The sequence below is a fragment of the Perca flavescens genome, chromosome 13 (assembly GCF_004354835.1).
Source record: "Perca flavescens isolate YP-PL-M2 chromosome 13, PFLA_1.0, whole genome shotgun sequence".
In the NCBI taxonomy this organism is placed as follows: domain Eukaryota; kingdom Metazoa; phylum Chordata; class Actinopteri; order Perciformes; family Percidae; genus Perca; species Perca flavescens.
The window spans coordinates 23,390,795-23,413,139 of record NC_041343.1 but is presented as its reverse complement, the minus strand read 5'-3'; the positions used below and the strand labels follow the sequence as shown (position 1 = coordinate 23,413,139).

The following is a 22,345-nucleotide window of genomic DNA, read 5'->3' as shown; positions in this document are numbered from 1 at the left end:
CGTATCTTTTTGGAATACAGCATGTAGACCTAATTGTGCCATGTGCAGTTATCCTCTTTCTGGTTTTAATACAAAGGGGTAAAGAGAAGGATAGAGAAAGAAAGAATATGTGTGATGTGATAGTGTCAGAAGTTGGGGTCACTGGGATATGTGCACACGTCGTAAATGTTGTCTAACCCTAACCCTGCAAACATTACTCACTGTGTGTGTGTGCGTGTGTGTGTGTGTGTGTGTGTGTGTGTGTGTGTGTGTGTGTGTTTGTTTCAACGTTTGAACCTTAATATAAGCAGGTAATCTGCTGTAAACTTGCTCATCTGTGGAAGTGATTCGGACATACCTGCCTGTCCTCTGCATGTCTAATTCCTCTGTGAACATCATTGCTTTGTTGATTAGTGATGCTTTGTGTGTGTTTGTCATATAGCCATCAGTCGCTGTATAAGAATGCTCTACAGGGTCTGAGTGGAAGACAATCCATGAAAAACAAAATAAAATATACATTTGATACTTTTGACAACATTCTCAACATTCAAGTAATTCTTACCATTAGTAGGCAATGTATTTTAAGTATAGTAAAATCATTTTTAGTATTTTAAAATCATTTTTAACTGCTGAGTTGTGACAAAACAGTATCTGTGTGGCTTTATTTGTTTGTATATTTTTGTCGTATTACACTATGCACTCAAAGAAAACATTAATCCTTGTAACTTAAAAAACTCAACTCAAGCATAACTTTAACCCAAACCTAAATCGTTTCCAAATCCAAATTTTAGATCCTACATTCAAAGAGGTTCCCAACCCTGACATTAAGAAATAAATGAAGAAAAACATCTGCAAATAAGCTTCAGATGTTTTGGGGAATTCTTGACTATTCTGTGGTCCTCACGAATGTCTAAACACATACTTAGACATGCACGCATGCACACACAGGTGTCGCTTTCCAGTGCGACGAATCTGCAGATGCAGCCGCACCGCATGTGGCGTGCAGCAGCTGACGTCAGGAGAAGAGCGGAGTGAGAGGAGTTGAAATAGGGCAGAGCAGGAGCGGAGCGCTGAGAGGAAACCTGCCGGAGAAGCTGAAGGATGGCAAGTCGCTGCTGAGAGTTGGGACGCGCTACCCGTCGCTACGAACGCAGCTGCTGCTATTACACCAGCCCATAATTAATCTAACCCTTTAAACCCTGCCGGGCGGGAGGTGAGGAGTGGAACTAAAAGAGCGCAGTTTGTTCTCGTCGCAGCGAGGAAATCTGTGGCACATTTGCTCAAATTTCCTTCCTTTCTGCCTTCTTGCCTCGGGATACCACAGGTAAGGTGGAAGCTGTATTTACTAATGCGGGATAGGGGCTCCAAGGTTGCTTAAGGGCGTATTTATTGTGTTTTACAAGTTTGGTTGTTTTGGGTGCATATGACGCTGCTGTATCCGTCACTATTTTTATTGGGAGTGTGAGTGAATGGAAACTGTAAAGATAATGGCAGTGGCGTGCTTTCATTTTAAATTAGTTTGTGAGTAGCTGAGGAGAAATGCATCAATAATAGAGAGAGCTCCAGAATGTACAGGCAGCCGTATAGCGCAGGGCGATGTCAATGACAAACTGTGACAGTGTTTAACTACACTGCCTGCTATGTAGCTTATTGTCTGGCGCAACACGGGGTGTGATTAATCATTCAATATGACCAGATGCCAGCTTTTGGTAACCTCGTATAACAGTGCAGTGGCTCTACCTGCTCGAAAACAACAGGCTAGTGTTTGATAAATGGCTTCAGTAGGACTCCTCTGCCCGGATGCGCCAGGTTTGCTCAAGCAGCAGAGGGACTGAAATGAAAACATAGTGAGCCACGGACATCCCTCGCTGGGCTCTCTGGCATGGATCACCGGACCGAACAACCCCCACCTAACCACCCCTCCTCACCAGGTCCTCTTGCTGTCAGCCAATTTCTTCGGCAGGACGCTGGGCAGACTTCATCTTTTAACGATCAGTGTCTTATAAAGCCCATACACCCCCTACTCACCCAGCATGCAAAAACTCTCAAGAATGAGGGGAGGGAAATTCCTAAACAAGACGAGATTTTCTTGTCTGATTGTGTTAAATGAGCTGCTTCAGCGCTCTCTCATGGGAAAAGCTTATCAGTGTCACCAGAGAGCCAGCACAGCGGTAGCAAAAGCCTCCGTGACGTCCAGCGGAGTGGGAAATGAGGATTGGTCGGCGCGCACTCCGCCGTGATATAGTGTATTGCGCCGGAGCTCTCCGTGGTGCTGAAAACGCTCCAGCCTCTTGGTCCCTTATGCTCCACTCATTGCCTTCCCCTCGCGCACCAGCCTTTCTTACTGGGTCTGTTGGATTTCCTCTCTACTTGGAACCAGATATGGAGTCAACATCTAGCAACAGAATTACGGCCATTCATCACTGTGCTATCTGTGAAAAACCGGTTGTAAATTCTAGCCCTCCAGCTTTATGGGAGCCAACAGCTCCTCCAACACTCAACTCAGGCACGTAGTCTCACTCACAAACACACATACGCACTTACATACAGCAGGCACATGCAGAGCTTTGGATCAATACATTGCCCTGGCACCTGAGTGAGAATATTGATGGCAGCGGTTCTCAGCTGGATCTGTTTGCACTGGGTCTGAACTGGTAATTTACAGGAACATAGAACATTTAGGCATTAGCCTATATCATTGCAGGGGAAAAAGCAAGCATAGACAGTTAATGTCACATATGATTTCGGGCTGAAAAAGGGACATTTTGTGTTCATGAATTAATTTGCCTTGGATTCAAAAGTTGGCTTCATTGCGTTTTTCATAGCTGAGAACAGGGTTGAAGCCACTACATATCACAAAGGCAAAGAGCATTATATCAGCACAATACCAATATATATTTATATATGAACAAGTTCACAGATGAAGTGAGTTTTTATTTTTTTGTTTTTTAAATGAAAGTTTTTTTTTTGAGCCACATCATGTCCTGAACCCTGTCAGAGCAGTTCTGCAGCCCACCCTGAGTTCAAAGTCAGCGGGTTGAGAAATTATGATGTAGCCCAGAATAGTGACTCAGTCGGGCTTATTACAGTTTGCAATCTGGTATGTAACTTATTAGCTGTCTAAGAGAGAGCCTTTACAATGCAGTGTCCACCAGATTATGGCTGCTTGTAGTGCTTCAGAGACAGCCTAATAGTGGGATGACTCACACACTTACAAATTGACACTGAAGACCACAAACACACAAAACAAGAAAGCATTCACTGTAACATTATGTACCTCCTATGTACCTCGCTAAGCACCTAAAACCTTGCAAAAGCCAGAACCCGTTTGAAGCAGCATATGTGTATAAATGCATGTGTGCAGTATGTCATGCATGTTAGTTGGATAAAGCTAAAATTTCAAGGATGGCAATAAAGGTCTAATCTTCTGCTGTGTATCTGGGCTGAGGAAGAGGTTTCACACGCTTCCACGGGTCTTGCATGATAGGCTATTCTTAGTGCAGCATTCTGTTTAACTATGTCTTTAGGCTGGATTTAGACATATGAGCATAAGCATATAATTGACTTTTTGAGTGACGCTTGCGAAATATAAGCTGTAGTCAGCCTTCCCTCTCTAATAAACTGTTTAACAGTGTCAATACTTCTTTTGTTTTGTGGCTGTTAAATTCATAAAGGATAACTGGATTGAGTAGTTTTTTGTAAGAGTTGCAGTGTTGATGCTTGATTGTGGACAAATACAGCTTGTACATTAAGTAACCAAACATAGAGCGCTAAAACTAAATAATGTGTGCACATACAAAGTGACCCAACTCCCAGCTTAGTCTGAAATCAATTTTATAATATGATGATTGTTATACTTATATTGGTCAGAGGTCAGACTTGGCGACAGAACAGCAGATAGGAATTCAGTATCTTGCTCCAGGACATTTTAGCTGAGAGGCTGAAAACAGGTCGTTTTGCAGTCTCTCTACGCACTTGAATTCCCGGCTGCTCACATTCCCAAATGCTAAAACAGAGGAAAGCTTGAGCACTGGTGATAGATGCAGAAAAAGATTCACGGTCTTCTTCAATACAAAACTTCAAGTTCAAGCAACACGAAGATATGTTTCCATCAGAGATATACCACATGCTACTGCTTTCTTGCTGCACTGCTGCCGTAGTGTTGGTCCAAATGAGAAGGACTATTTTGAAGTTGCAATTTCAAGGATTTTTGTTTGCAAAACAAAGGTCCAGCAGGTAGATGAAAGGTTAAAGTGGTGTTCTACAGTATTTTGATTAAGGTCGATTAAGTAGGATTCTGTTTCTGTACATGTATTTCATAGCAAGTAGTGGCAGCAGAAACTTAGCGCTTTCTTGTGCCAGTTTCAAGTGAATCTACTTTACTTGTGTTTTGCACACACGGGCCAGATGTCAAACCAAAAAGTGTTCGTTACTGAAAATCTTTAATGCAAGAAAGGATAGAGCCAGGTTTATTTAAAACATTCAGAACACATGAATTATTATTACTGTGGTAGATAGTTGGAGTTTCAGGTGGAGTGTACACATGCAAATAGCCTAATAAATTAAAGGTAGGTGCTTCAAGCTCTGAACAATTTATTGTCCTTGTATGACAAGTCCATATAAGTTTTAAGTAGAATAAATTACATGTTTCATATAAAATATAATTCCCCGCTTGTGAACTGTTGAAATGCTTGGCATAACATCGCCTGAACCCCATGCAGAGCTTGTCTAATCAGGGGCAGGATTTATTTCCACACAACAAAGTTATCCCCCTCGAGTAAACCAAACCCACTTCTTCCTCCTTTTTTATTCTCTTTACGCCTGGTGACTTTGATTTGTTTGGCTTTACAAATTTTTCGAAGAAGTATAATGAGCCGTACTCCAAAACAAAGGTAAAAATGCATTACAGATGGTGAGTCACACTCTTATGAGCTGCCTCTTTCGCCATACACTCGCATCCCGATGGGGCTGACAAGATTAGTTTTAAATTGAACTGATGAAACTCTTTCTCATGGGTAGCGGGGGCACACTGGCACTCACACACGCTCAAACCCAGAGAAATATAACATGATTAGCATGAGGCCTATGACAATGAGAAGCACTTAATATGAATGACACTGAAACTGAGGGGGACCACTAACTTGCGCCATTAGATTCTGTATCCTTTTTATTCCACAGACATATTACTGTGGCCGCCAGACTCACCTGATGAGTCCGCTGTACTCCTTGTAGAGAGCAAGGCCACAAAATGTGGGCAACACGGTTCACTTGAAATTCTGATCACTAATGTTGAACTTCTAGAAATGACCTTTACCGCCGCATCCCATATGAACACAGCGGCTGAGCTCAGAGCATCAGCAGCGCAGCTCTGAGCAAAGAGTGCTTGATGCCTCCTCTGCCTGAATGGAGGAAACTGACGAAAGAGTCAGCTGAGAGGGATAAATGCGTAGAGGGGTTACGGAAAGGTCATCTGGCATATCTGTTTTCTGCAGTGAATTTAGTCAGCCATCTGCCTGTCCCTTTTATGCAGTCAGTCCTCATTCCTCATCTTAAAACTTTATCGTGGTTTCTTTTGCTTTGAGTTATTTTGTCATATCACATTTGGATAGGTGGTGTTATTCAAGAATGTCTTGAAATGTTACTTCACTCATATCCGTACATAAACTACTGTCTAATTCCTCCTGTTCTCTGAAAACATTCAACATGTCAGATGGAGAAATTCTAAGATTGAGAAGTCATTAATGATCATCTTCCGTTGTATTTGCTTGTGCCGATTGGCAATTGGATCGTATACAAATTTAACTAACTTACTATCAGAACTGAGATGTTATAAAAAATATTTTGGGTGGAGCAGCATATCCACGCACTGAGCCTTGTTCATTAGAACAAATGACTAGTGAATTTTAAATATCCAAAAATCTCTTTTCCGTTCTCCATATGCGCTCCATATTCAGAAGTTCTGACTAATGATATAAAAGTTATTGAAGCAGGCTTTAAAAGTTCCGTTTGGTTTTACCCCTTGCAAACAGCTTTGCTGTTATTTTGAAAAAAAAAAAGAAGTGATTTCTGAATTAATGTGAAGCTTGTGGTGGAGCTGCAGTAAGACACACATGACAAACACCAGGGCTGAGTGTGAGAGCCTGTCAATGAAGCAAACACGCCACAAAACATTTTAATACCTAGCTACAAATTCTAAATGTATTAACTTTGAATCTGTTAGAGATCATTTGTGGGTTTTTGGAGGATAATTTGCATTTAGTCGTGTACAGTTGGAGTTACCTTGTAGCCAGCATCCAGTGAGCATTTAGGGCAACGTCGACAAAGGAAACAATGAATTTGATGTTGGTGTATGAATGTATCTTGATATTTCAGAACATGTTATCAGAGAGGGATTCTTTGCCCTTTCTGGCTTCTACAGCCACAAATGAGGCTTCAAAGAAAAGCACGCAGCTATTGATGGCTTCTGGTGGTTCTTCAGTCAGCGATGATTATACGTAGAAACCACATTTTTCTCCACGAAGTGCCTCTGAAGAGCCATTTATGCTTTAAAGAGTGTGTTTTTTTTTTCTTCATTACCAATGAGGACCTCTTTCATGTTTTTGGCTAACACTTGTTGCTCTATAATTAGCAAACAGTCCTGTTAGTCAGGCAGACCACCCTGTTTTGGCTCTGCTGATCCTTCTGATATCCTTTTTGCTCTTGCAGCCATGTCATACAGCCTACGGGGGAATTTCCAGATTTAACAAGTCACTTGCTGTTTGTGTCTTTCAGCCCCACCTGACAAGCAGGATGTGGGATTTAACACCCAAGGGCTGCCGATCTGGTCACGGAAACTTGTCAGAGAAAAAGCCAAAAGTCAATATCAGTGTTGAGTAAGAAAGGTAAAGAGGCAGAGCAGAGGAAGAAAATAGAGTATGACACAGAAAGGAGGGGCCTCTTATTCTCTTTCTCCAGTCTCGAGATGGCTTCTTATTACTTCCTTACAGCCTGAAGCTACGTCTCTTCTATAGAGACAGAAAGTGTCAGACAGCAATTAATCCTGAGGTAATGCAGAATATCCCAAGCTGATAAAGATACCTGGTCTTGCTAAAGCGCCACAACCTGCACTGTGCTCTTTCCGAGGTCCCTGTGCCTTGTCTGAGAGGGAGACGCATTTTTTTTCTCTCTTAAAAATACATCTTATACCTAAAATACCTCAATCTGAAAATGCACACGTGCAGTTATTTCTCTGCAAAAACAAAACATAATTTTTTCTATCACTGCTGCCATATGTTTTTTGTCACATTTTAATTGCTTTAATGGCGTCCTTGTTGTTGCTCACAATTATTTGCTCCGCTGTTTACTAGTCTTTGTGTGTATCCCTCTGGCTTACGCCTGGTGTTAGTTTTATTGTGCCTTTTTTCTTCTACAAATTGCTGAACTTTTCTCACGTTTTTCTAAATTTTTGTCATTTTCTTTTCACCCATTTCCCTACTGTTAAATTAAATTAAAGAACCATGCCAGTGTTTTGCACGTTTTTATTAGCCCGATTACTACAAATCAGAAAAGCTTTACCTCACAGCTAACCATTTTACAAACCACAGTGCGTTTTAAATGTATGATTAACTGCCATTCCAGGCAGCCATTGGTTTCCATTCATTTCATTACAATATGAAAATAAGCAAACAGCACACACTTGAAATGGTCTTAAATAATAGTGATATTCAGTATTTTTCTTATTATTATTATGGAAACCTGTGGGCCAAGTGAACAGGACGATTGCTGAAATAAACCAGACTGATAAAGGTTAAACATGTCTGGATATTCCCTTTCTAGTTCAAACTGCTAACAGTCATCATTAATTAGATCTTTTCTTTCTTAATTAGTTCAAAATGTCTGAGTAAAATCCTATTAATGTGAGCTGTCTGGCTCCTTGGCTGATAAGGCCTGTCAGCTTTTAACTAGTGAGGTGTCAACACTGTCTCCTTTCCAAGGGGCATTGCTTATGAGTCTTTTACATTAGAGTGAATGACAGTTCATAACCTTATCTTTCCGGGCGACTGTGCTGTATCAATCCTCTTTGGGAAAACCGCTTCAGAACATCCTTTGGAAATCAGAGATTTATCACGTATCTTGTCATAAAGATAAATAATTAAAGGGGGAAAAAACCTGAAAGGATGTGTATCATGTTCACCTGGAGTGTCTGGAAGATAACAAGGGTTAGAGCGTGTGATCCAGATGCATGGCTGACAGACAGATTGACACCCCTGGTCTCTTCAGTATCTTCCCCAACCACACAGGAACAAGAGTGAAATATAGACGAATGAATTGCTGCCGCATCTAAGCGTCGTGACAAGATTTTGGGCAAAGGCGATCCCCTTGGTGGCTCTATTTCATGCTACATAGAAATCTTTCTGAGGAAGGAGCTGTTTGAAATCCGAGTGCAGGCAGATAGGCCGGCAGCCTCACAATGATAGCAAAAATGTTACTGAAGAGGAGCATCAGTTAGAGGCAGCACTCAGAGTAACAGCATGTAGAGAGGTTTGTTCCAAAATGGGCCATGCACCATTTGGGGGAAAAAGTGACACCTACTTTTTACAAAATGACTGACAGCAGAAAATCTTAACCTTCTACTTTTAAAGGGTGGCAGGTTAACCAGGCTGACAAAACGCATAACTCTTTCAAAAACAGCTTTTTCTCATTAATTGAGGAATATTTTCTAAAAGTACATAGATGTAAGTAGCTCAATACAATGCTTCATATGCATTTTACTTTAGAGCAGTGAGCGTGTGGTGTTCAGCGTTCACAGATGTTATTTTCTCCCGCCCTCCTTTGTAATCTTTTTAAATACTCAGCAACTTGCAGGGAGGAAGCATGCTGAGTGGGGACTGATTGTCATAGTGGAACTGCATGTGTCATTTGTAACTGTGACAGCAAACCTACCTAGAGTGCAGAGGCGGAACAGAAAACAAGAAGGAGAACTCAGCTTGATCACTTGGAATTTGTCTCAGAGCTCAGTTAGAGGCCTTCCCTTGTTGCCATTAGGCTGTAGGGTTGCATGCAGTGATCATTTACTTGTCAGTTTTTACTTACAGACTCAGTCTCTTGACAAAAAGCGTTGCCCCCCCTTGGAAGGACGACATCATTTGTCAAAACAGTTTCAAATCATTGTTAAAATAATATAAATTATTTAATGATGAGACAATGCTATGGTTAAAGTTTTGATAGGTTTAGGCACAAAATTACTACTTAGTGTTAAGATTAGTGGAGTTTTGGCCCCTGGTTAGCTCACCTGGTAGAACAGGTGCCCATATTTAGAGGTTTACTCCTCCTGTCAATCACATCACAGCCACGCCCTAAAACACCCCTGCTTTATTGTTGATTTTAAAATCAACAAGACCATAATTCAAAAAATGAACATCATTCTGTATTGCAGAAGACTTAAAACTAGCGATTGAGACCATAAACTAATTATGAAAATGTTTACTGAGGTAATAAATCAAGTGAGAAGTGGGTCTCTTTCTCATTTACTTCTACAGAAACCAACCTCCTTTTGCAACCACACGTGTCGCCCCTTGCTGGAATTCAGACAGAATGCAGGTTTAAGGCACCTCCGCATTTGCAGCACTTCGCTGAACCAGATGCGTTGTCCATTAATATTAACAGTCTATGGTTGTAAGGCCAAATCCCACCTACAGTACATTCTTGTAATGGCTGGCTGAGGGGAATCTTGGCCATAGATTAGGATCAGTTTAACCAACAGATGATTTGATCTACATTCTACACCATAGGCAAATCAAGTCAAGTTTGTTTATATAGCACTTTTCAGACACAGAGGCAATTCAAAGTGCTTAACATAAGCATAAACATATAAAACAAAACACAGAAAATTGTAAAAATGCTTGAAAATGCTTGCCACGAAAGAAACAAGAAACATTAGTCGACATCCCTGCCGGGGGCCATTATGCTCACAAGGATCCATACATGATATTGCCGACGTATATCACCATTAGCTGCAGCCTGACAGTTTGTGTGTTCTCTTCAGAGCAGAGCTAGATGTTTTGTAGTTTCTCACGCTGAGGAAGAAATGGGTTTTGTGTTTAGAAGACTCAGAATTAGTCCTATAATAATCATGCAATTTTCATTTCCTACTATAAGACAGACTAACTCCCCCGGCTCAAGGTCAAATCGGTTCTAATTTAGTCCAAATTGGTGTCTTGATGTCTGCTTTACGTGTGTGTAATCATATTTTCTTGAAATGAACCGCTAATTTGAGTACACCAGCTCGTATGTTGATACTCAAATTAATAGACATTAATAGACATTTCTTATATTGAGAAAACTGCTGGATGCAGAAATTCTCTAGGTCATATGATAGGTAGGCGGCATGAAGCTGTGGGATTACTTTTGTATGAGTTTGGTTAGAAATTAGTCTTTTAAGATACTATTGAGATAAACATTTAGTTTTCCTTGGTGTATATTGTTTGGTCAACTGGTGACTTTGAACTGTTAGGAAACATTTGCATGAATACAGTATCTCTATTTGTAACTTTATTTCAGATTAAAGACCAGGCTTTTCAGACTTTCCAGTGAGCAATGATCTTTTTGTATGTTTGCATGTGTGTTTCATGTGTCCATCCATGCATTCATTAAGAAATCTTTGCAGTCATTTAAAATGAAGCAGTGGGTGAAAATTAATATTTTACCTCGACCCAGAAAAAAAGCAGCTCCTGGCTGAATGTAGCTGATGCGTCTCAAAGGTGTGTGAGATGTCCCCTTCCTCTGAATGCCTCATCTTAAAATGTGCCGGCTAGCAGATGGTGCTTTACTGTACCTGAGCGCTGCACATTATAGGCATTTAGCTGAATATTTCCTTCAGGGTTATATAAGAACACTTCAGTTCCTGGAGTTTTAGCATCCCAAAAAACAAATAATGGAACTCAAAACCTGGTTTAATAGTAAACGTTTTATATTTATTATTCCTTATTGGACACAACTCTATCTTACATAATACAATACTCACAGCCAATAGGCACATTGAGACATTGAGTTATGTGTTGCTGTAATCATTCTTCAGGTCCATACAAACCGTAAAGTGATCCCTCCCATATGCATCTCCAGTGCAAGTATTCTTGCCTTTTTTCCCCCAACATTTTTCATTTTTCACTTTTCACTTTTTTTTTCATTTTTAAACCTATTATTACAAGCTTGTGATTCAACTAATAACTGGATGGTTCGGTTAATAATTTAAAAAGGCTTCAAACCAATTTCTCTATATGAAGAAAATTTGAAGGAAATTTACAGAAAGTAAGTGAATGAAAGGGGAGACAGGCTGGCTGTAGGCAGCTCTACAGGGCTCCTCTGGCCCATAACAATACTTTTGTGTTCCGAAAATTGAAAGTAGTGAAGAAAGAAACATGAAAAATGATAGATAGGGATAGAAGGTAGCTGAGATTTGAATAGATTGTATTTAACTTTTAGGACATTGAGTCTGCTTAAAATGCAAGTCCCTCACTGAACAAGTCTGAAATGAGCAATGCTGCCAAATGGTGTCTGTCTCTTTAAGCTTTTTAATATGCTGGTCAAATAATGGCTTCCACATAGATTTTCTCCCTCCTGATGAATTTCAAAATGGACCATTGTGTGTGTGTTCATGTGTACTCATGTATGGATGTGTCTAGTAGCTGTGTGTGCGCCAATGCCAGGGGGCCAGGCAGCACATTAAGACAGTGACTGGCAGATCTCATTTGGTGTTTAATTTCACAAGGGTGAGCTCTCATCTGTGAGGGCCCATTAGCCTCAGGCTAGCTAGCTGAATAATGTTGGTGGTTCCTTATCGAGAGATGTTTACACTGACAGGACCTGACTTTGTGTATGGTTTGCAGCGGTGGAAAGTGCATTTACTCAAATACTATAATTGGGTAGCCTACATTTCTGGGGTACTTGAGTACAGTATTTCATTTTTTTTTTTTGCTACATTATACACATGTCAGAGGCAAATACCGTGCTTTTTACACCACTACATGTGTTTGACACCTCTTGTTACTTTGCATATAATGATTTTAGAAACCTAAAATGAGCATCTAGGCACAGAAGTTTATTCTTGACCAACTGGAATCGGTATGTGTGACAAAAATATCCTCAACTCATAGGTCCCCTTACTAGCTTTCTTTCTGAGTCTGTTATCTGTATAATCTGTATATCTCCTGCTATGTAAATAGGCAACTGTTTTACACAATGTTCGCAGTATTAATTTTATGATATGATAATATGTCAGTGTTGTGTTTCAACTCTTTCTCACTCCGAACTCGTAAGGTACGGACGTTTGGACAGTGGCTGTCAGTGTCTGAAAAAAGCGCCCTTCAGCGTGTTTGTAGAACGTACCGGGGAGAGCAGCATCTACACAGAGTTTAGCAAGTAGGGAGGTTGGTCGGGGTGGATGGGTCAAACACCCAGGAGACCGGGGTTCGCGTCCCGCGTATGTCTTTAACCGTCCCGTTATTCCCGCGAGTCACGGAAACGTAAGCCAACCCACGAGCTTTTCCTTAACCTAACTGCATCAAAAGGGACGCCAATAGTCCCGACCAAGCGCATTTAGTTAAAATGCGTTATATGACGCTAAAGGAGACTTTTAGCGTTAACAACAACGACATATTTTACGAGATGGGAGTGAGAATGTGTTGCGTGTTTACAGCTTTTGCTGCTGCCCACTAGTGGCCAAAGAAATCAATGAATACAGCTTTAAGTTAAAGTACGTTAAAAAGTATGTGAATACAGGATTTCAATTTATTAAGTGTTTTCACATTGTGGTATTACTATACTTAAGACAAGATCTGAATACTTCTGCTGATTCGTATGAAAAATGGTTTCATTTTACTGTTACTGCAATGCAGAAATTATAAAAATAAAGTTTAAAAAGTCAATAAACAAGTCAAAACAAGAACAAGATTATTTTGTCAAAAAAATTACTTTATTACATGGTGGTTAAATGATGGTAAAATGGTGCAAATAAATGTAAAGTGAATTTTGATAAAAAATGTTTTAAAATATATAAAATGTATCCTTTTGCAAAAATAGATATGTAAAGCAGATCAGCAGAGCAGCACATTCTCAGCTAGCAGGACCAGGGTATTTACAGGTCAAGGTGAATCACCCTTTTAATATTCAATATTCTAGTGAAGAGCTTCTGCAGACATTTTAAGCCATAAACGCCTGTACCGTTTAAGATGCATCACATGTTGTTGTGCCCTTGTTTAGTTCAGTCGCAAACTTTATGGCCACCTAATGGAAATTTGTTTCCAGACTGGTTCTGCAGTAAAACACACAATAAAGTCGCATATTAAATATAAGACCACAGTAAAAACAATAAACACATTACCGGAAAGTACAATAATACACACACATAACAAACTGCCGTGTCACATAGTGTAACCATAAAGGCCCGCATCAGCTGATAAGACCACACAAGAAGTCAGTGCTTTGATGGAGTCCAATAAATATTTCTTATCAGTGCAAAATGCCAAGTTCTTCTGGAGGGCGTTAGACACTAAAGGGGGTGGACATAATAAAAGAAACACCAGTGCAATGACCCTGCAATAAATACTACTTTTGTAAAGCTCATAGTATTCATTTTGTGTTGCCACTGTATCAGAAAGTTGAGCTAATTCAACACTTTGCTGCTTAATGTGTCTGTAGTTTGTGTTCTTGGTGTATTGGATCACAATTTAATGTGAAGTTGTCCTAATTTCCCCCTATGTACATGAGTTAGTGATATTATTCCAATTGAAATGATGTTTCATTGACTCCTGAGATTAGGTCCTCCAAAGCAGTACCAGCAGTACCATTTCAACATGTATTATTAAATTCCTGCTTGCCATTCAGTGACGGACTGGGAACAAAAAACGGCCCTGGCATTTCCACCCACCAGCGGCCCACCGGTTGGGGGGGGGTGGGGTCGCAGATAGAACTTTTGACGAACGGAAAGAACACGCACTTTTGATACTCTCATACTATAAACAACTGCACCAAAACATAGACATATATATATATATATATAAAAAAAAGAATGAATCATCAGAGCCAGCCGCTCCATAATAATATAATATTCTGAAGTAGCCAAACTTACTGTACCTACACTCCCTTCTGCAGCATTGGTCTCCATCTCTGTTACTTCTGGTAATCCACATTCAGACCCACAGCAGGCTTGTTGTTCTGTGTTGGTTAGTTCCATAGATTCGTTATCTCTTCATCCTCCTCTTGCTCGTTTTGTTCTTCCTCATATTCCTCACTGTCCTGTCTTTCTCCCTGGTGTGCTGGCTCAGATATAGCGCTAATGCTAGCTGAAGCTGCACTTGTTTTTAAAAACAAATCAGTCAGTTTGCAGCATTTTCAACGTCAGCCATAAATGCTCTCTTATATTTCTCTCTCTCTTTTTCTCTGCCCCCCTCCCTTGCGTCGCTTGATGCCTTGATTCATTTTTTTGTCAACAGTATAGCTTTCCAATTTTCAACTTCCAACAACCACGCTGACGCAGACCATAGACAATATATATAAAGACGCTACTCGATTCTGTCTTGAAATTCCCAGAAGGCATTGTTTCATTTTAACTTTTGCAAACAAATATTAAAATAAAAGAAATGCAGGTAGATTTGTTTTATTTCAAACCATGCACGTTTACGTTTTTGAACATCTGATCTGAATAAGTACATGACTGTAGAGGGTAACCCTGACTGTGATATCGAGAGACTCATATGTCGTATAAATACTGATCAGATTACAATATTGCTAGGTGTGAAGCATTTTGACAAATTTGTTTGGCAAAAAAGAAATTGTTATTGATGCTTGAAAGGGGGCTGAGAGAAATTATATGGGCCGCTGTTTACAATTAAGTGGCCCCATGACTTTGACAATTATGTGGCTCTCTGATTGGCCGGCCGGCCCATGAGGGCCCGCGGCCCCTCTGGCATCTGCCCAAATGCCAGACTACCAGTCCGTCACTGTTGCCATTTCTAATATGATTTACCAAAGGAACTAGTCATTATCTGAAAAAACTTGGTTAGGTGCAGCTACTTCAGGTGTGCTTTTTACTCACTAGCGTTTTAAACAACAGCACAGTATTAGTATAAAGTATTAGTCGGGATGCTTTGGGTATTTTTTCCAGAAGGTTTGTGTCAGCGTGTTAGTGTGTATGTGTCACAGCAGTGAAATTGATCTTCTGAGTTAATACACACTCCACCATTTGCGACTTCAGAGGGTTGTCTCTTTGTTGACATCAAAAGATGTTCTGTGTCCTTTGTAATACAGATAATTATCCCCATCAGTGTGGTCTTTGAAGTTCATGTGGCTGTATAATGCTGTGTGTGCATGATCAGTGTATAGCTTTTGTTCCATTGTGTGTAAAATGTGTGCATTCATGAACATCATTTCAGGTTTTAGTTTTGCCCTTAACACAGAGTTATTGAAAGCCTATTTTCCTTCTTTAAGCAAACAACACATCTTCTCGTCATGTCATGCCTGGAAATAGCAACAAAAATAAGGCTTTCTGAACTCTCTGAAATTTGCTCTCCTCTGTCTCATTTATCCTGCAGACATTTCTGCAACCAATTCTGTACAATACAGTGGTTACAATCACATACACTCCTATGCACATAATTAGTTTAGCTGAACGTGATTTCAGTTAATCTGTCTTTATCTTCTCTGTAGACAATACAATGATGTTATTTTTGCTTGCTTTGGAATGAAAGAACTGTTAGACCCACAATTAAATCGCAAGTTAAAAAATGACATTGAAATGCATTTGAATACAAATAGGAATACGGGAGATTGAAAATCACAAATTAGGCCTGCAGATTTACAATTAAAGTTACATAGTAACGAACAACAACACAACTTTCACATTTTTCATTTAATAACATTGATAACAGAACATATAGATTAGATCTAAGTTTTATAGTTTTAGGTATGTCTGTTATAGACCAGTAAACTGTTCCATTCCCCTGATAAATATGAAGAGGATTATGCTGTGTAACTTGTTTTATTTTTGGAAACTGCAGTGGGGACAACAAAGTGAGTCTCAAGGCTTTGAGTGCAATATGTTTTACTCTTCCAACCAGGTAGACACTCATGGGCAACCTGGGTGTTTGGGCCGTGGCTGTGGCCGCTCTGCTGGGAACCTCAGGGTGCTGGCTGGCTGAAGGGCGCAAGAGCAGCAGACGAGGCAGCGTTGATACAGCCACAATGTCACGTACCTCCTCCCAGGAACCACACTCCATGGTAAATATCCTGTACAACTCTCTCTCTCTCTCTCTCACACACACACACACACACACACACACACACACACACACACAGACACAATACTGCTTCCCACTGAGGACATCACCTTCACTCTCTATCAAGCTGGAGTAACACTTACAGTGATATGAATCAATCATATCAACCAATATCAACTCCTGTCTTGGTATCTCATGCTATTACTGGAGGCATGGGAGAAGTCCGATGCATTTTAACTTATTGGTATACCCATTTTAAATTGTTAAATTCTAATCCCAAGACCATGAAGAACAGATGCATGTCCATGGGATCATTGTTAAGCACTCTGAATGTTACTTTGAGGTGTTAACACAGAAAAACACTTTTTTTTTTTAGATCCATTTTTTATTTATTTTTTCATTTTAAACAACAGAACAGAGAAACACACTCGAACAGGAACAACCACCCCCTCCCACCCTCCGCGGTCTCGAGGAAAATAAAGAAAAAACAAATAAACAAACAAATAAACAAAAACAGAAATCACGCCTAGTCACTCTCCTCTACTTCTTGTGATGCTGAGGTCATTAGGACTGATACTTTCCATAGGTCTATAGTTGATGATTTGGCTTTGTTAATCCTTGCTGTAGAGAGCTCAAGCATAACTATGTCTAGAAAATACGCCAAGCACTGTTTTATACAAAGTGAGTGGGGGGAGACACTTTCATTTTATTGTCATTTCCCATTTTTCATATACAGTAGCCTGTAGCCTAAATGCATAGGCTACTGTCATGCTAATCAGGCTGAAATTCACAGGTTTCTGTCCCTTAGCACTTGGATTTTAGGTTGAAAGCTCAAATGTGATTTATCTACCAAATGTACAAAAGATGGCGCCAAATCACTCTAAAAATTTAAAATTACTCTCCAAATACGCTATAATAATATTTTTCATTGAATATCCCTGGAATGGGAGGATCTGCAATTGGCAATTATGTTTTAAAACTGCAGATGACTGATGACAATAAAATACACTTTGCTGTCAGGTACAGATGCGATGTTCTGGGTGGCCGTTCAAAGACGGCGCAAGATGCGGATTGGTTGCTTTGACCCTGGACGTCTAGCTACCTACTTCCGTGATACTAAGTAGGTCATTGGTCAAATGTTTGTCAATCCGTTCAAATTATGTCGTTTTAGACAAGGGACAAACATTACTAAAGCTAGCTAAAAACGACTATTCTATTTTGATTAGCGTTACGACCAGTGACTGTAAAGGTTAGGACACAACTGTGTTGCATTTAATCGGTAGAGTGCGTGCTTCCACTAAAATGCGGTCCTCTTGGACGTTTTTCGACCTACAAATGCCTTTGAAACTAGCAAGCTAGCATTCAGAAAGAGAGGATAGCGGGTAAATTGTTCATTATTTAGCTAACATTTCTGCTAGTAAAATGCAAATGTTTAAAGCGCCCATATTATACTCATTTTCAGGTTCAAAATTGTATTTTAAGGTTGTATGGTTTAATTTTCAAAAAACACCATATTTTTGTTGTACTGCACAGCTCTCTCTCACTGCTGCAGATCATCTTTTCACCTGGTTTCTGTTTTAGCTACAGAGTGAGACCTCTTTTCTTCTTCTTCTTCTGCACTATCTTTGATTGCACTCGCACATGCACAGTAGCTCAGATGTAGATCATGTCAGCTAGCTAGCTAGCTCCATAAAAGTAAAAGAAAGGCTGTTTTTTCAACTTCGGTCAGTTACAAGGCAGGATTAGCTGGGAGACTTCTAAATTAGGGCGCACATGTAAGTAGTTCTTTTGTAGATTATGGTGAACTTGTGTGTGTTGTAGCAGTGCTTTGCTATTGAGAACGATGTAGCATACTAGCATTTATTCAGAACAAACATATACAAACAAACAAGGCACAATCATAAATCCATCTCAAAAAACAAAGCTATTGCCTCGGGTCGAGCATATGAAACAAAACCTAGGAGCTTATACCTTACAAAAACAACATAAGGAACAATATAAAAGAAAATAAATAAAGAGAAGGGGCTATCTCAAATTAAATTAAGATTTTCAAATAAATAGATCAATTCAAGGACTTTTTTTTATCTTTAACACGTTTCAATGACTTGCACAAAAGATTGAACTCATTCTTCCAATGGATCAGGGAGGGTTTGGTCTTAAAGTATCTACATTTATGTATAAAATGTTTTGCTAGCAGCACCAAGTTGTTGAGAACAAAATCTACCTTCTTATCTTCAACAAAAACACCAAACTTTATATTTTTCACTGTCAGAGGTGGTATCTCAATTTCCCTGGTCTGTAACCAGCTCTGCAGATCTCTCCAGAAGGAATGCACCGACTCACACAGAAAAAAACCTCTCTAAATTCTCAATTTCAACCATCTATCATGACGCTTGACATTGCATTGAAGTTGATATTTCTCACAAAACTCCTCGTGCTGTAACAAGAGTCCATTACTGTCCATAAAATGAGCAATTGCCCAGATTCCCTTGGATTCCCATTCCTCCATGTACACCGATTTTCTGCTTATCAATATGTATCTATTATTCCAAACTGGAGTATTATGAGGTGTGAAATTTTGTTTGTAGATTAACTTCCAATAAAGGACCTGCTGATGGAAATCAGAAAGTTTGACTGGTAACAAATTGCATTCAAAATCACATCGCAGAAGAAAGTCTATTCCACCCATTTTTGAAAATATTAAATTGGGGACAGTAAACCAAAAGGACTGCCTGTTACTAATAAAAGATTTTAACCATTTTAATTTCAAAACACCATTCATTATGTCAAAATCAATCACATTTGCACCTCCATCTTCATAGTTTTTAACCATGTCGATTTTCCTTATGCACTGACATTTGTTTTTCCATATGAAATTAAAATTGATCTTGTTTATGGATTTGATCATGTTTGTAGAGATGGGTAAGGAGAAAGCCGGGTATATAAATCTGGATAAGCTGTCCATTTTGGATAATAAAACTCTCCCAAAAATTGTGATATCTCTCTGCAGCCACCTATTTAAGATTGATTTACACTTTTCTATATTGTTCCATATTTGTTTTGTCTGACGTTGTCTTATCCTTGGAAATAACAATCCCCAAGTATTTAACTTCTGACTTGACCTTTATGTTATATAGAGATTGCAAGGGATAATCATGTAGTGCTAAAATTTCACATTTATCTAAATTAAATTGTAAACCTGAAGCTCTTGAGAAGTGGTCAATAATTTGTAAGGCTAAAGGAATTTGATTTTCATTTTTTAGAAACAAAGTTGTGTCGTCAGCCAATTGACTTATGGTAATTTGTCTGTCACTTACAACTAACCCTTCAATACAACTATTCTGAATCAAAATGGACAACATTTCTGCTACCATAATGAATAGACGTGGAGAGCTGCTGCAACCCTGACGAATTCCCTTCTTAATCTCAAATCGAGGACAGGTGCCATGCCCTAGAGCTACCGAGCTATTGATTCCATTATAAAGCATCCCAATTATATTCATACATTTTTCCCCAAATCCAAAGTGATGTAAAGTTTTCAAAATAAAAGGATGTTCAACAGAATCAAATGCTTTGTAAAAATCTAAGAATAAAATAAACCCACTATCATGAATAATATTGCTGTACTCAAGTAAATCTAAAACAAGTCTTATGTTGTTGTGAATTGACCTTCCTTTCAGAAAACCTGATTGTGTCTCACCAATGATGGTCGACATACCTCCCTTTAGCCTAGTAGCCACAACTCCAGAGAGTAACTTGTAGTCCGTATTCAACAGTGTAATTGGTCTCAAATTATCTAAAATTCTCTTGTCCTTGCCAGATTTAGGAATCAAAGTAATTAAACCTTGTTACATAGATGACATCAGTTCTTTCTTCCCTATACATTCTTGTAACGCTTTAAATAGTAAATTTCTCACATCATTCCAAAAGAATTGATAGAAATTTGTTATGAGCCCGTCCATCCCCAGAGATTTGTTCAACTTCATCTTGAGAATAACTGAATCCAACTCCTCGATTGTCAAATCTGACTTGCAAATATCTTTAAAGGGATCATCAATGCATGGGATAGCATTCTTGATTTTATCAAACAAATAATCAGCCTCTGCACCAGAATAATTTGAGGAGTATAAGTTGGAGTAAAATGAGAACACTTCCTTATCTATACTTCTAAAATCTTTACTTTCTACCCCATTTATTATTAAACTAGTAATTGAGTTTCGCTGCTGTCTATTTTTTTCCAAACTGCTAAAATATGAGGAGTTCTTTTCACCTGCCTCGATCCATTTTGCTCTTGACCTAATGTGCTCTTTCAAGGTTAAGCTCATCTAACCGGACTTGTAACTCCATTAATTTGTTTTTCCCTTGATAATTTAGGTCCAAATTGCTACAACACTGGTTAATTTCCCGCAATAAATTACTTTCATATTGTCTTTTTTTTCCCTATTTAATTCCTTGCAAAATGTTATTGTGAATTCTCTAATCTTAAATTTAGTAAATTCCCACCTACCAATATAACCTTCAATTTAATCATCCTTTTCATTAGCTCTAATGATTTCCCTAACCTTAATGCAAAAATCCTCATTTTGTAACATCTTAGAATTAAGCTTCCAATATCCTTTGTTTCTGGTTTCCCTCACTGTGGGTTCTAAAATGAGATCTATGAAACAATGATCAGATAGTGGTGCTTTAGAAATTTGAGTTTGTTTAACATATGTCAGAAAGTTATCACTTACCAACCAGTTATCAATCCTAGATTTACTTTCTCCATTAGGTTTAAACCAAGAAAAGGTTTTAACCTCAGGATTTGAGGAATCTCCATGCATCAATCAAACTGTTGTCTGCTATAAAACTTTCTACGATGTAATTTTGTTTTGCTTTCCATAATCTAGGAGGCATTCTATCAACCCATTCATCTGGTACCATATTCCAGTCACCCCCTACTAAGATGTAATCGGTAGGGTACAATACTTTCAACTCTGAAATCACATGTGTGATATTTTCCAACAGTATTCTGTTTTGAGCATCATAATTATAGCCATAAACATTGGTTATTATAAAGAATAAACTTTCCACCTTCAATACCACCGTCAAATAATGTCCCTCTCCATCGGTTTGATGAGTCAGTATTTCTCCAGGGAACTTGTTGAAGCATATCGCCACCCCTCCAGATCGGTTAGAGCCATGACTAAATAAGATTTTGTCCCCCCACTGATTAGTCCAAAAAGCTGCATCAACTTCAGAAGAATGAGTCTCTTGTAAAAACAAACAGTGAGATTTACCCTTTACAAAACAAAAAAAAGTGCTTTTTTTTTAACAATGTCTTTCAAGCCCCTAACATTCAAAGAACCAAAACAAATTTTCTCATTTACCATGAACACCAGAAATGAGAAAACAAAAAAAGCTAGTTTAACAGTAGTTAGCTTAATTCACTCAGACCAAGAAGGAAAAAAACCCCCCGTAGGATTAGGGGGAAAGTTTCATCCCTCCAAAATTTTCCACTGCTTTAAGACCAGAGACCTTCAGCAGTTCCTTCAGTTTCATCTGTCATCACTAATCCGCCGTCCGTCGATGTAACCATGTTTCCCGGACCGCCTTGCTTGTTCAATTAGAGGCCACAACCTCCGTCTTTCTTCCCAATCCTCCCATGGAAGCACCTCGCCAAAACGAATGTCCTGCTCTTTACAGACCGAAGAGTTTTTAGTTTGACGCCAAATTTCTTTCTTCACCCATCTTTTAGTGAAAAAAACGATGATATGCCTGATCTTATTTTCAATCTTCTTTCCGACTCTGTGGACAATGTCCCCTGCTTCTTCCAGCTTCGACCCCATATCCGGATCGATCATAACCAGGATTTGGGTGACCTGCGTACGCATATCTTCATCTTTTTTCTCTTCCAAACCTTTAATCCGGAGGCACCACCTCATCCTGTACCTTTCTTGTTCTTTGACTCTATCCTTAAGCTCACTATTCTCTTTGCAAAGAAGGCTGTTTTGTTTCTCCAGATCTTCTACTTTCTTTTTACATTCTGTCAGTACCTCCGTGTTGAACTGGATGGTCTTTGCTAAGCTAGCAATCATGGTGTTACTTTGTTTTGTTCGCTCACTTAAGTCAGCTAG

General features: G+C 39.2%; 1 protein-coding gene across 1 annotated transcript in view; it reads left to right on the top strand.

The window, feature by feature from the left end:
- Positions 1 to 1,268: 1,268 nt before the first annotated feature.
- Positions 1,269 to 22,345, top strand: part of fstl4 (follistatin-like 4) — a 232,858-nt gene continuing 211,781 nt past the window's right edge. The window contains exons 1-2 of the mRNA XM_028596403.1: positions 1,269 to 1,303; positions 16,071 to 16,230. Coding sequence (XP_028452204.1) covers positions 16,081 to 16,230 — 150 coding nt within the window. The 5' untranslated portion in view covers positions 1,269 to 1,303; positions 16,071 to 16,080. The remainder of the gene's footprint in view (positions 1,304 to 16,070; positions 16,231 to 22,345) is intronic.